This window comes from Pteronotus mesoamericanus, unplaced genomic scaffold (assembly GCF_021234165.1).
Source record: "Pteronotus mesoamericanus isolate MK-2021 breed Mesoamerican mustached bat unplaced genomic scaffold, CSHL_Meso_final contig_78, whole genome shotgun sequence".
Lineage (NCBI taxonomy): Eukaryota > Metazoa > Chordata > Mammalia > Chiroptera > Mormoopidae > Pteronotus > Pteronotus mesoamericanus.
This window is the reverse complement of record NW_026555258.1, coordinates 26,674,515-26,689,197: the sequence shown is the minus strand read 5'-3', so window position 1 is coordinate 26,689,197 and position 14,683 is coordinate 26,674,515. Positions and strand designations below refer to the sequence as shown.

At 35.7% G+C, this 14,683-nt stretch overlaps 1 protein-coding gene across 2 annotated transcripts in view; it reads left to right on the top strand.

Annotated features, from left to right (window-relative positions):
- The window catches only part of INVS (inversin), a 132,805-nt gene that overhangs the window by 19,113 nt on the left and 99,009 nt on the right, over nt 1-14,683 (top strand). For both annotated transcript variants that reach the window (XM_054584610.1, XM_054584609.1), the window contains exon 3: nt 407-573. In XM_054584610.1, coding sequence (XP_054440585.1) covers nt 407-573 — 167 coding nt within the window. The remainder of the gene's footprint in view (nt 1-406; nt 574-14,683) is intronic.

Genomic DNA, 14,683 nt, shown 5'->3' with positions numbered 1-14,683 from the left:
ATTTTTGTATCTCTCAAAAACGTACCACATTGCCTACTGTAGGGTCTGCACTAAGATTCTGTTGACAAAAGAAAGGAGTGAAGGAGGAAAATTAGTTGCTTCATATCTCAAAATGTTAATTTAGCGTAACACAGTAGTTAAGAATATGGCCTTTAGAATCAACGGTCACTGTGAATTTTTAGCTGTATCCCCTACTTTCAATGTAATGTAAACAAGGTACTTCTCCAAGTTTCAGTTTCCTACAATAAGGGATGGTAATACTTATCTCATGGGGTCAGTAAAAATGAGATAATGTATTTAATGTATTTAGCACAGTGCTTCATAAACACTCAGTAAATGCATTTCCTAATCATATTAGTAATAACAACAATTGTCAAATATCACCATCTGTTTCTTTTACTCATAGGAAACGCTGCCCTTAAAGACAAAGAAGATCAATTTGGGAGAACACCACTGATGTACTGTGTGTTGGCTGACAGACTGGACTGTGCAGATACTCTCCTGAAGGCAGGAGCAGATGTTAATAAAACTGACCATAGCCGAAGGACAGCCCTCCATCTTGCAGCTCAAAAGGTGAGATGTAAAATTACTTTGAAGTATAAACGTTTTGTGTGATAGTTGTTACTTGGTACATGGAACTGTGCAATGGATAGATGATAAAGAAATCACAAGTGTGTGACTCTCAGTTTCATGTTTTCTCTACAAATAGTCTTAAAACTGCAGATAGTAAAGCACAAATAACCATCAGTTGCTCCTTTCACTCATCCAAGTTTCTTGAACAATAGACTTTATTCTATGATTTAAGGTTAAGTCAGGGGAAAGGAATAAAAATTATATATACAATATGGTTGACCTGTATTGCAAATCGATTTATGCATGGAAAAAAGCAATTAAACAAACAAACCAAAAAAACAAAAACAAAAACAACCCTGAGATGTTAATAATGGTTGGGTTTAAATATTGGGAATATTAGGAATTTTTGGACTTTTCCACTGTTTAAAATTTTTTGCTTAATGAATACTACTTTTGCAATAAAAATCTGCAGTCTCCCTTGAAATAAAGGGCTTTTAGGGGGCATCAGAGAAACTTATTTTCTGAATATATTTTCAGCTTTTTAAAAATCTAAAACTATATTGCCTGTTTAAATGATTTCAAAAAATAAAATGTGAAGTTTCAAATTTATTTAAAGGTCCATGTACCTGATAACTATTTTCCCACCATAAAATTTTGGTCTATAAAATATATTTCTAATGCCTGGTGTTTTTCTTTTTATTCTTTTAGACTTATGTATTTTTAGTGTGTAAAAAGCAATAAAATTAGGTAGATCAAGCAGAAACTAATATTAGAGTTATTTCCCATGAAAAAGTGAACCAGATATAGCATATTAATTGAAGGGTTAGAAAAATACCATTTCATTAGTTGAATACATAAAAAAAGACTGACATTAAAATATACTGCTGGATATGCTAGTTCTATGTTAGGTCTATCAGGTTATTTCCAATCTTACTGCTCTTGACTTTGCTTTTCATTATAGTAATTTTTTTTTTAAATCTCTCGGATTTTCAATCTCACTTTTAACTACTACTCAGATACTTATAACCTTTCACCTAGGCTTGTCAGCTGTTAACATTATTCATTCGAGAAGGGTAACTCCTTTTAACTTATTTTCATAAAGTAAACATATCAGATGGAGAATAGCCCCAATATTAAGAATTTGGTAGATTTTTTAAAATTGTGATTCGTTTAGGTTTAAAACTCAACTTCAAAAATGTTGATTGGAGGAACCTAACTTAATATCAGTGGATCATGGGAGGGAAAATGAGTATTTAAGTTGATGATCCTACAGTGAGACATTTCTGTAGAGGTATAAAATGAGAGGAAAGCACAACCGGCCATGCTAGCTTAGCTGCCCGTCTCTTCACAAGATGTAGTGCCTTGTTTTCTTTTGCTCTTTGTTTCGCCTTTATTTTCTTAATTGTGATTTTTTTAAATGTCAAGAAATAAATAGAACTATGATTTACATGTCACAATTTACATAGCTGACTTCATAAATAACAAGTTTCATGTTCTTTTGGCTATCTGATAATTATGCATTTCCCCATCTCTGTGTTGCAGTTTGTTTTTCTATGTTGCCAAAAGCAGTAATATATCTTTAGGCAGTACTAGCATTAGTGGAATTTCCAGAATAAGGTTGGTAATAATTCTTTAGTACTCTGTCTGTGCATATCAAACCTGGGTATTGTGTTTGATCTTGTGCTTCATACAAAAACACCATTATTAAGAAATCAAAGTTTGTTTAGATCAGGCAGGAATAAAATGGTGAAGGGCCTAGAAATAATTTTCAAAGAATAGTTGTAGATGATATATGTTCCAGGTCTGTAGCACACCCTGCCTCTGAGCAGACACGAGCACAAATTCTCTTCAGAGAAAACATCTTCACCTTAAACTTCTAGGATTCCCTCATATTAAAATAGATCAAACATGATCCACAGTGAAACACATGAGGAAGCAATCTACCATGAATGAGAGCAAAAATGATAAGCAGATTTATTCCATCAAAAACATTAGCTATTGCTATCATTAAAAACACAATATAAAATAACAAGTGATGGAATGTTTAAAGATAATAAAAGAAGAAATCAGAAAAATGAGCAACCAATAAGAAACTTTCACAACTAGGCATAAGTTCTGCCCATGACTGCTTATTTCAGAATAACCCATCTACCAAAAACATCTCTCAAAACTGAATAAAATATATACAGGACATTGTTTGAAGGCATTGAGAATAATCAGCATAAGTACGATCCAAGAAACTGCGATCATTCAGAGAAGGGAAATGGGTGAAATTAGCTCCACATTTATTCTCACTTTTTCCTTAAGGAATTTTCTAAATTGGAGTTCAAAAGAATACAACCTAAGCAGGAAACTGTAATATTTGTAGGCTGAGAAACACAGACAGAGTTTGGAGTTGGCAGTGGCTGAGTCTCGAAGGGCAAAATCCTGGAGAGAAGGGAACTGCAGAGAAAGAACTCAAAAATCTGGGTACAGACTCCTCACAAATTATTAGCAGATTCCTAAACTGTGCTTTTATAGGGTAAGGCTCTCAAAACCCATCAGTAAACAACAGCTGGGAGACTACAGAGCTAGGCAGAGACTGTTTTAAAATTATACTATATTTTCTTTCCTATTCAAGTCTTTTATGATATAGCAAACAGATTTTTGTGTAGGGATCCATCCATTATCATTTTAAAACATATGAATAACCAGTTTTCTCAGGACAACTTAGCTCATTATTTTTTATCCACTTAGTATCTGTTGTGGACCCATGCCAGGCTTTTGTACTATGTACTTCACATGCGTTTTTTTAATTATTATTATATTTTTTAAATAAAGGGTCCTGACCACTAGGGAACCACCTAAGAAATACAAAAATAAGTTACATGATCACAGTACTTAAAGGGGACTAATATAGCAACTCAAGCTACTTTGGAAGAAGAGAGTGGAGTTACATAGAAAGTTATATAGGGAGGAGGAGGAGTTGGACCCAAGAGATACATTCATGGAGGTAGAACTGTTCATTCAGTAAGTAGTTACCAAATGCCTACTATGTAGTCATGACTATATACCTAGAGAGATTATTAGAAAATGAATCACATATGTCTGCTGTAATTAAGGATTGTCACTACTGAACCTCTCTGATGTATCAGATTTCAAATATTTTCAGGTATTGCCTATCCACTGAGTTCTGTTAACTGTGAACTCAGAACTGTGCCATTTATGTAATCATCAATATTCATGTATATGTGCATGCATTCATTCATTCAACATGTTGAAACTGTTATTGTATAATAACAGGTACTGTGCTAGACCTTGGAATACAAAAAGGTGAATGACCTGATTCCTGCTCTTAAGATGTTTACAGAGATCATGGATAAATATATCAAGCGATAATTAAAGTTGGCTTGTCTACCTTACAATACTGAAGTGTTTTATAAAATATCAATAGCCATGACATTCAAATAGTCATTGTTATTATTGTTGACCGGAAGAGCAACGATTTTCATATGTTTTTTATGTTTTTGCTTTTTTTTTTATAGTAAACTATATTATGGGTTGTTTTATTTTTTTAATTGAGGCTGGTTAGCAGTAAAAACTCATGTTCCCACCGTGTTCTGTTCATATCTCTGTCAGAGCCCCATTGTCTTGTACTGTTATTAGTACTCACTCGTCTCTTTCCCACTAGATTAGAGCTCCAGGCAAGAACCTTGTTTTATTTATTTTTGAATCCCCCCAGAATCTAACACAGTGTCTGACATGTCTTTGTTGAATCAATGCATATATATTATGTTACTTATATTGAAAGTTATTATCAATGCAAATGCTAGACATTTTGTTTATTAGAAACATTCATCTGCTTTCAAAATACATGTATAAGAAAAACTTATTGAACTGTGGTGATTGGCTTAGTTATTTTGACACATATTCACTTCTCTGGAAACAAATTGTTGTTAGTCCAAGCAGCTAAAGTAATGGTGTCCACGAGAATAAAAATTAATCTCAATATACTGAACATCTGCATCTAATTTGTTTTTCATTTAGTACCCTCAGTTTAATCCAAGAAAGCAATCAGTCATACCTTTTCTTGGTTTCTCACAAAAGATATCTAATTGTTAGAAATGTTTTGCTCCAGGGAAGCTACTATTTCTCTGACTTCCACAGATACATTTATTGTTAATAAAGGTAAAAAAACTTTGACAGTATTACTAAATGCTCATAGTTATGCATTTTTAATCTTCCAGGAGGTTATTAATTTGGCTTCAAGAAGATTAAGATTATCCACTTTGAAAAATTATATCATGTTAAACACAAAAATTAAAGAAGCTTCAGGCTATGGTTGTTTTTTTTCTTTTTTAAATCACAAACAGAATTCTCTATTCATCAATGAAAACTGAATATTAATCTTTAGTTTTTAAAGTATGTTGTTTCCATGTTAATATTTACAAAAGTTAAAGGACCAGAGTAGAATACCTCTGAAACTTTTCAGGAAAACTTAATATAGTATTAGGTTTCCGTATTTTATACACACTCACACTTACACACATATACACCAAACAATCCACTCCCCGGCCCCCCTAACTCTGTATTCCTGTAGTCCCCCTCTGTGCATATAGCCCCCTAGCATTACTACTTCCCTACCACCATTAATCAGAGATTTCATTTATCTATATTTCACCGCCACTAGTGCTATCTGAGGGGAGAGGCCATGTCTTATTTGACTTTATAGTTCCAGCCTTGGCACAACTCCTACCATTTAATACTCAGCTAGTGTTTATTTAATGAATACATGCATGAAGGGATGAGTCAGTCAGTAAATAAATGTGAATATCAGATACATTTATCATGAATGGTATGGTCTTTAAAGCTGTTAAAGTTTAATAGTTATATTTATTCCTTTTCATTGTTTGCTCCATCATCTTACAAGTTTGCATGTAGGATTTTACAGGACTCTGTGAGCTTAATTTCTCAGCAAATATCACTCTTCTATGCCTCAATTTCTTTATATATAAAACAGGATAATACTTTTCCCTATCTGCAATGTAGAAAAGGTGAGTTCTTAGATGGGATGCTTTTGTTTGTTAGGGAAATACACTCTTAAAGACTTATCAATTTCATTGCTGCTAGTCACACTGCAACAGGTGTGAACAAATTACTCTTTAGGAAGCAGTATATGCCACAGATAAGATGGTACTTCAGGATCCTCTAGTCCAGTTCATCATTGGATGACGAGACTGAGTCAATTCTCCTTTCAGTTCTCTCCCCGTAATAAATTATTCATTGTTCTTTTTGAATATGCCTGAATGTACTTTGTTCTATTTTTAAAATTGATTATTTTAAACTTATAGGTAAGAATAGAAAATAACATAAAAACACTGATGTACCTAATTCCCAGAAGAGATAACACTGAATTTAAAAAATTTCTGCTTCTGATTTTTTAAAATGAAATAAAACAAACTTCCAAAATCCCACTCCCCTCATTTTATGCCTCTTCAGCATATCTTAATTTTTGTAGTTTCAATTCTTATGTATATTTTTCTACATATGTATGCCCATGGAAAATATTATTTTACATGCTTAAAATCTTTATATAAATGGTAGTATACTGTGTGTCGCTCCGCAACTTGGTTTTTTGGCTTAACATTATTTTTTGGAGACTTATTCATGTTGAAACATGTAGCCCTAAGTCACAAAAAAATGATATCCAAATGCCTAAAAGACACTTGAGGAGGAGTTCAACATCATAATTAATTAGGGAAATCCAAATTAAAGCCACAGTGAAATATTACCACACAGCCATTTGAATGTATAAAATGAAAAAGCCTGACAGTAGCAGTTGATGGTGAGGATAGGCAGCAACTGGAACTCTCACATATTTTTGGTGAGAATGTAAATTGGTGCATCCATTCTGGAAAACTGAGTGCATTTTTTAAAGTTAAACATATATACATACATACATACACACTATATCACGGCAGTTCACACCCCAACTCCAGTAACACTTAAGAGAATAAGTGGTTCTCTTCACCAAAATACATGTCTGAGAATGTACATGATAGTTTTATTTATAATAGCAACCATTTTTAATAGCACAGGAAACTCAATACCTAGCAACAGGAAAATGGGTAAAGTGTTGTATATTCATTCCTACAATGGAACACTACACAATAAAAAAAGAATGAACTGCTGATACATTCAACCACGTGGATGAATTTCCTAGACATCACTTTGAGTGGAAGACCTCGGACATATATGCTGTCTACATGAATTTCAGGAACAGGCAAAACTATGTGGTGATTCAAATCGTATCTGTGGTTACTCAAGGGATGGGTATTGACTGAGAGGGGCGTGAGGAAGCGTTCAGGGGTGCTGGAAATGTTCTGTATCTTGATCTGCATGTTGGTTACATAAAAATCTCTCAATCTCTATACTTGAGAATTATGCACTATATTGTGTGTTATACCTTGATAAAAAAAATGGTAAGATGGTCAGAACTTTGTGACCATGATTTGTAGGTAGGAGAAGGGAGAATGGAACCAAGAAGGATTTCTGGCCTAGCCTTTTAAGCACTCAGGTAACACAATATATCTGCAGCGTGTGCCTCAGGAGCTGTGTGCCAGCATGTGCCTGTGCTCTGATCCAGTGGTTCTCGAACTTGAGCATGCATCAAAATCACCTGCAGGTGCTGACTGGATACTTCTAGGCTTCTCTGTGACTGTGTTCACTCAGCACATTTAAAAACAACTTAATAAGTGCACACTCTACCACAAACTGTGTAGCCAGTGGGTATCTGAAGAGTAAGCAAATGAGGTTTTAGCTGTTGGTATGCTTCTAAAAGAAAGCACCAAAAGACATTCACAATGCCATTACTCAGAAACCGAGGAATGTCTGAGGGTATGAAACGCTTATGTTCAGGAATCTTAATGATCTCTCAAGAAATCTCTGGCCTGAGGTGGACGGTGTGAGTTAGACCGCGCTTGCAGCTTAGCCCGTTTGACTTCGGCCCAGGCTAGGCTGCCTTTTCCAGGTGGGCAGAGCCCTGATCTAAAGAATCTTTGAGTCATTACGTTCCAACTTATGAAGTTTCCAAACTGGCGTCAAGTGTGTCCCTTTCCGAGTATTTAGAAACTATCTGTAAACCTCTCCTCTAGTTTTCCACTTTAGAAACTGGTTTCAAATATTTATTATCTCACATTCAAATGAGTGTTCCAACCAAAACTGGAGTTGGTCTATTTTAAAACAAATCTGAGAATTGAAATCAAAACCTGTCTGTCCTTTAGTACTTTGATTATACTTAATGTACTTCTACTTGCAAGGAGGAAATTTATAGTCACAAGGAACCACATATCAACAAGTCTTGATTGAAATCACTACTTTGAAATTTCCTAACATAGCTCTAGTAAGGAAAAAATATTTACTTTCATAGTCGCTTCATAACAGTTTGACCAGTTGAGTTATCTATTTTTTTATGTAAGTAAGCTGAGGTATAGTTTGAGTTCTTCGAGACTACTTTGTCACTTGTAGAGTCAGGAATTAGTTCAGTGCTCCCAATAAAGCTTCACTGACAGATAAATTACACACTCCTCTTCCTCAGACTCTGGTTCTTCTGTCCTAGAGTAATTCCCAAGTCCAGTTTCCCAGTCAAAACCCCAAAAAAGTACCTGAGGGTTTCTTTCCCATGGGCCAGATTCAGAATTTGAGCTGAGAGCGTCTGCCTTTAGGGTCAGTGTTTTTTCCTTTCATCTAATACCTCTCAAACACAGTAGACCAGCCTTGCAGATTATATTTTAAAATCTACATGGCCTGTGGAATTTTGTTTTGAACATGATCGTATTTCTTACAACCACATTCATTTTCTAATCATCTTTATCTCTTCACTGACCCCCACTTTTACTAAGTCATAAAAATACAAGCATCTGCTCTCCATGAATAGGTTAGAGATCCCCACAAGCCTAGATTCCCATGGAAACCAATCAAAAGCTAAAAGGAAAAGAAGGAGTATATATTGAATTTCTCCGAGACCTACAGCTTGTTTTTCATTAGAGTCATGCTGATTTCTTTTAAACTCTGGGCATGGGCCAGCGAATATTTTTACAGCTGATAAAAAGGATCTTCAAATCCACTTACTTTCATTTAAACTTTTAAAAATTAATTTTGTATATAACATTGTGGGAGAGGAATAAAATTTTCTCTACCCTTCTATGTTGTTCTGCCTGGTTTAATAATTAAATTTACATGAGGTAGATTAACAAGGGAAAATAACCAATTTTAATTACATATGTATGGGAATCCCACATACACGAGAGAGTCAGAGATGGAAAGTTAAAATGAGGTGTATAAAGCATTCCGAGCTAAGGATGAGGTAAGGCACCTTGGGGCTTCAGAGGGGAGGAGGATCATTCTCAGGATAAGAGCAGATGTTCAGTAATTAGAAGTTTGCCCTGCCATACAGATAAATCATAAAAAGTTCTTTCTGGTAGTAACTCTTATTATGGACAAAGTCCCAAATTTAAATTGTTTAAGGGAAAAGTAAAAATTTCTTATGAGCCCACAGCGTCTTGATTGCCTTTAGCTCAAAATAACTCACACGGAAAAGTGGCACATGTTGGAGAGGCCTGTTCTGAACCCCTTCAACATCAATTCTTAACAGACTTTGAGAATTAATTTGCTAATTATCTTATGTCGTAAGACTATATTTGTTCATTTAATTTCCTCTTTTTTTTTTTCTATTCATATTTTACTGTTGTAAAGAGAATGAGACGGAATCAAGGGCCTGTAGTGTGAATTTTGTCAGCCCCTGGGCACAATTTTTTCCCCCATATTAAACATAAGGCCCCTCATACCTCCTTTGCCTGTTAAGCTTTTACAAAGCCCAAATAATCATTTACTAATATGATAACAGAAATATAACCAAAATACCAGAGTAAGGGAGCTCAAAAAAGCCAGGGAAGAGGTGACTGGAGAGAGCAGGTTGTAAATTCAAATAAGGCCATCAAAATCGTCTTCATTGAAATGCTGACATTTGAAGCAAGACTTGAAGGAGATAAGGAAGTTAGCTGTGGTAATGGCTGAGGGAGGAACTTTTTTAGTTCCAGGCAGAAGGAACAGTCAGAACAAATACCTTATTATGGGAGCATGCTTGGAATGTTTGGGGAGTAATAAGGAGGCAAACATGGTTGTCATGATAGTAAGGGAAGAGCACTAGGTGGAGCCGTAGGTGATGAGGACTTGAAAGAAATGGTCGCCAGATCCTGTAGGGCCTTTTGGCCACTGTTAGGCATATTTTTACTCTGAATGTGATGAGGAGGCACTGAAAGATTCTGAGCAAAGGAGAGACTTGATCTGATGCATATCTTAATAATAGCATTGTTCTGGCCAAGTGAAGAATTTTTTCTCCAGTTTTACATATTCATTCTTCATATAATAGCTTTCAAGTCTCCTTCCCATCCTAACCCCTTTTATCGTGTATGCACACAGTTGCCTAAATTCCCCTGAAATAAGACACCTGGTATAGAATACAATGTCAGTTGGTCTGACAGCCATTAACATTTTGGCAACCAAATACAGTTGATTCATGTTTAAGGTTTTTCAAATAAAATCTTGAAGTCCGCTTTATACTCAATACTGCTTACATGAATCCTGTAGTCACATTGTTGTGGTTTTGGACGCAAGTGTAGCACCTTATTGTATCCATATTTAATCATTTCTTTGAACTTCCCAGACTTAGGTAGAGTTTACCATTACCTCCTTTGTTCCTCTAGTACCTATGTGCTCAACTACTGTTATGTCACCTGTCACACTGAAAAATATTTATTTGTTTACACTTTTGATTTCCGCACAGATGAGCATATTAGTATCAGGACGAGTGTCACAGTCATCTTTTTATTTCAGTACTTAGTACTTAACAAATATTCAGTTAATGCTTGGTGAATTGAATTCGGTTCATCATGCAAGCTGTCAAGGTCCTCTTGATTCTTGAATCTGACATTCAGTATAGCTGTCATTTCTCCTACATATGAGTCACCAGAATTTTCATCCTAATTTTTGATATCAGAATAGATCCTGCCGGCAGCAAATTGTTACACACTGCTACTAAAATTAGCTTCGCCAATTTAAAATACTATTTTATTCTTTCTTTCTTTATACTTGTCTAAACAATGTCATCAGTGGTAACTAACACTTGAAAATTTTATATAATCAGAGTCCACTTGTTCAGCATTCCAGCTCTGATGAGTATGAAATTCATTTGTTCAACAAATACATTTTTAGTATTTACTAGGTATTGGGCATTACACTATTTATATGATGAGGCCTGTCCGGAAAAATTCCAGCCATTGTCAATATAATGAGAACAGTGTGTGTGATATCAGGGTCACCTGGCAGTCAAGTAGAGTGGACTGGAATGTGCGAGCGTGAACAATGAAGACATAACTGTACTAAGTCAGTGGGGGCGGTAGATGCCATTGAGTGTGGTTTTCACATTCAAAATGGCTGAGCAAGTAGAGCTCCAAATCTGCAATCAAATTTTGCGTTAGGCTTGAACATTCCTCCGCGGAAACTATTTGGACGATTGAAAAGGCCTTGCAGCTATTCGCAGCTAATGATTGGCAGCTTCATCATGACAATGTGCCATCTCGTGCAGTTTTTTGAAAAAGCATCAAATCATCCAAGTGACTCAGCCACACTACAACCTATGTTTGGTGCTCTGTGACTTCTGGCTTTTGCCAAAACTAAAATCACCTTTGAAAGGGGAGAGATTTCAGACCATCGATGAGGTTCAGGAAAATATGACAGGGCAGCTGATGGTGATTGGGAGAACTGTGTGAGGTCCCGATATGCCTACTTTGAAGGGTACTGAGGTGTTACTGTCCTCTGTACAATCTTTCTTGTATCTTCTTCAATAAATATCTCTTTTCCATATTACATGAAAAACATATTATATGAGCTCTCTGGAGTGACCTCATATATCTTGAAATATTAAGTTCAACCTGTGTGTAAATATTTAAAGTCTTTCAGATTCTGAATCATCATGAAATTAATATTTCACCAATAAAACTAGTAATTTGCAAAATATGTATTGAGAATATCCAGTTTATCTCAACCAATTTTAAATTTCACAAAACATGGTTTATATCTTTTAAAATTTTTATTTGCATCTTTTCTATCTCTTTCTGATTCATCAGCCTAACTCTGCAAACCATTTGTTAGGAATTTGGGCTAAAATATCAGACTGTGCTTATAAACTTCCAGCCATGTATGTAACGGTGCGGTGGTTTCAATGTTGTGCAGATTGTAAGCTAATGCAATCTGCATGTGTTTCTGTGTGTGTGTGTGTACATGTGCACGCAGGTGCATGCTTTCAATTATTATTTAATCGAATGGTAGGGTACATATATATCAAATGTTAAATATACCATAAAGGTTCACAGTGCATAATCTGGGGCTGGGGAAATCCTTCGATTGTGAATCAAAACATAGAAGCAATAGGAAAAAGATTAATCCATATGGCTACATAGAAATAAGAAAGACATTTCCCTCCCAGAAAACATCATAAGCAAATAAAAAGAAGACAATCTAGAAAACAATATTTGCAAGTTATATCATTAACAAAGAGTTAATACCTAATAAATAAATGGAAAAGAAAAAGACCAATGACTAAAAAATGAGCAAGAGATATGAACAGATAGTTCACAAAAAAAAGAAATGCAGTGGTCCTTGCATATGTGAAAATATGCTCATCATTGTTTGGCATAAGGGAAATGCAAGTTAAAATTACAATGAGATCATGTTTTTCATCTGTCAGATTGGCAAAAGCCAAAAGTTTGACAATGCGTTCCGATGACAAAACTGTTGCTGGAGGAAATGAAAAATAATACCACCTGTATGGGGGAATCTTAACAATATCCAGCAAAATTAACTAGAATAAGCATTTACCTTTGACTCAATATTTTTTCTCCTAGTAATCTATGCCAAACATACAGTAATGAAAAATAAACGATGTATGTACAAGGCTATTGCAGCATTATTTAAAATAAAAAAAGCATGAAGGGAAATGTCTTATTAGAGGACTAATTAAGAGTATTCCACTCAGTGGAATGCTATGTAGCTATAAAAAATAATGCAAAATATTTTTTATCTCCTAACCCCCACTCCCATAGCTGTCCCCTTGCTCTCTATCTATGAGTCTATCTCTATTTTGCTGGTTTGTCCATTTTGTTTATTACAGTCCACATATGGGTGAAATCATATGGTATTTGTCTTTCTCTGGCTTATTTCAATTAGCACAATGTTCTCCAGGTCCACCCGTGCTGTCCCAAAGGGTAAACTTCTCTTCTTTTTTATGACCGAGTCTATTCCATTGTGTAAATATCTCATAGTTGTTTTATCCACTCATCTACTGATGGACACTTGGGCTGCTTCCATATCTTGGCAATTGTTAATAACACTCAATGAACATAGGGGTGCTTATATTCTTTCGAATTAGTGTTTTGGGTTCCTTTGGATATATTCCCAGAAGTGGGATCACTGGGTCAAAAGGCAGATCCATTTTTAATTTTTTGATGTGTCCCCATACTGCTCTCCACAGCGGCTGCTGCAGTCTGCATTCCTTCCAACAGTGCAAAAGGGTTCCCGTTCTCTACATCCTTGCCAACACCTGTTGTTTGTTGATTTATTGATGACAGCTATTCTGACAGGTGTGAGGTGATATCTCATTGTGGTTTTAATTTGCATTACTTTGATGATTAGCGACATTGAGCATCTTTTCTTATGTCTGTTGGCCATCTATATATCCTCTTTGGAGGAGTGTCTGTTCATGTCCTTTGCCTTGATTTTTAAATTGGATATTTTTGGATTTCTTTTTGGTGTTGAGTTTTATAAGTTCTTTACAGATTTTGGATATTGACCCTGTACCAGATGTTTCAAAGAACACGTTCTCCCATTTTGGAAACTAATTTTATATCCTTCTACTTTGCTGAATCCATTGATCAGTTTCAGTAGTTTATAGGTGGAATCTTTAGGGTTCTCTCTGTACAGTTTCATGTCATCTGTGAATAATGACAGTTTTACTTTTTCCTTCCCAATTTGGATGCCTTTAATTTCCTCTTCTTGCCTGATTGCTATGGCTAGGACTTCCACTACTATGTTGGATAAGAGTGGTGAAAGCTGACGCCCCTGCCTTTTCCCCTGTATGAAAGGATGTGCTTGTAGATTTTGCCCATTGAGCATCTTGTTGGCTGTAGGAGAAGAGCACTAACTTCACTTCTTTTTTGTTTTGTACAGTATTTTTTTCCATTACCGTTCATCCTTCTAAATCACCCCCCTCACAATCACCACACTGTTGTCCATGTCTATGAGTCCTTTTTCCTTTTTGTTCTACTCTCCATCCACAAGTGAATTAAAAAGTGTGGAATATTGTATATGATCTGTCAGAGAGGAACTAATAATTCAATTGACAGTGGACAGGCTAGACTTGGGACTGTCTAATGCAGCTAGTGTAGACTTGCACTACCACACATTTTCTGTCCATCCTAGTGCATGGGACTGAGGCCATCACTAGGATAGACAGAAAATGTGTGGTAGTGCAACCAGAAATAATAGGTATTCCAGCAAGTGGAGCTTAAGGTATCCTAGAGTACAAAACATGCTGAGATGTGGAGATGAGGAAAGTAGTCATTTGTCAGCAAGACCTCAGCCACAAAGTTGAAAGAGTAGGTGAGGCATGACAGGACCCCATTTCCCAGGAAAACTCACAAAGGAGAAGGGTTGAAAAAATTTGAATAGTAATCTGGTTTTTAAGTTAGTATGTAAAGAACATAATTTGATCCCCAGTGTTTAAGACAGTAATACTATTGAGTGGTTGGATGGATGAATATAGAGGTATCTATTTGCCAGACCTTGAGGGACAAGATTAGGACCGCACCTCAGGTGGAAGACAGACAATTGGGGCACAATCATAACATTGAAGCATCCAAGTTGACTTGACTCTCTCTGATCCCACCAATGAGCTAGACTTAATTTTTCCTTAATTAGAGTCAAAGTCCAAAGCTGGGGGAATGATAGATGGCAGACCACGGTCTCTAGAAGCAGAAAACTTTAGGATCTTTCTCTTGATCAGCTTTTGAACAGC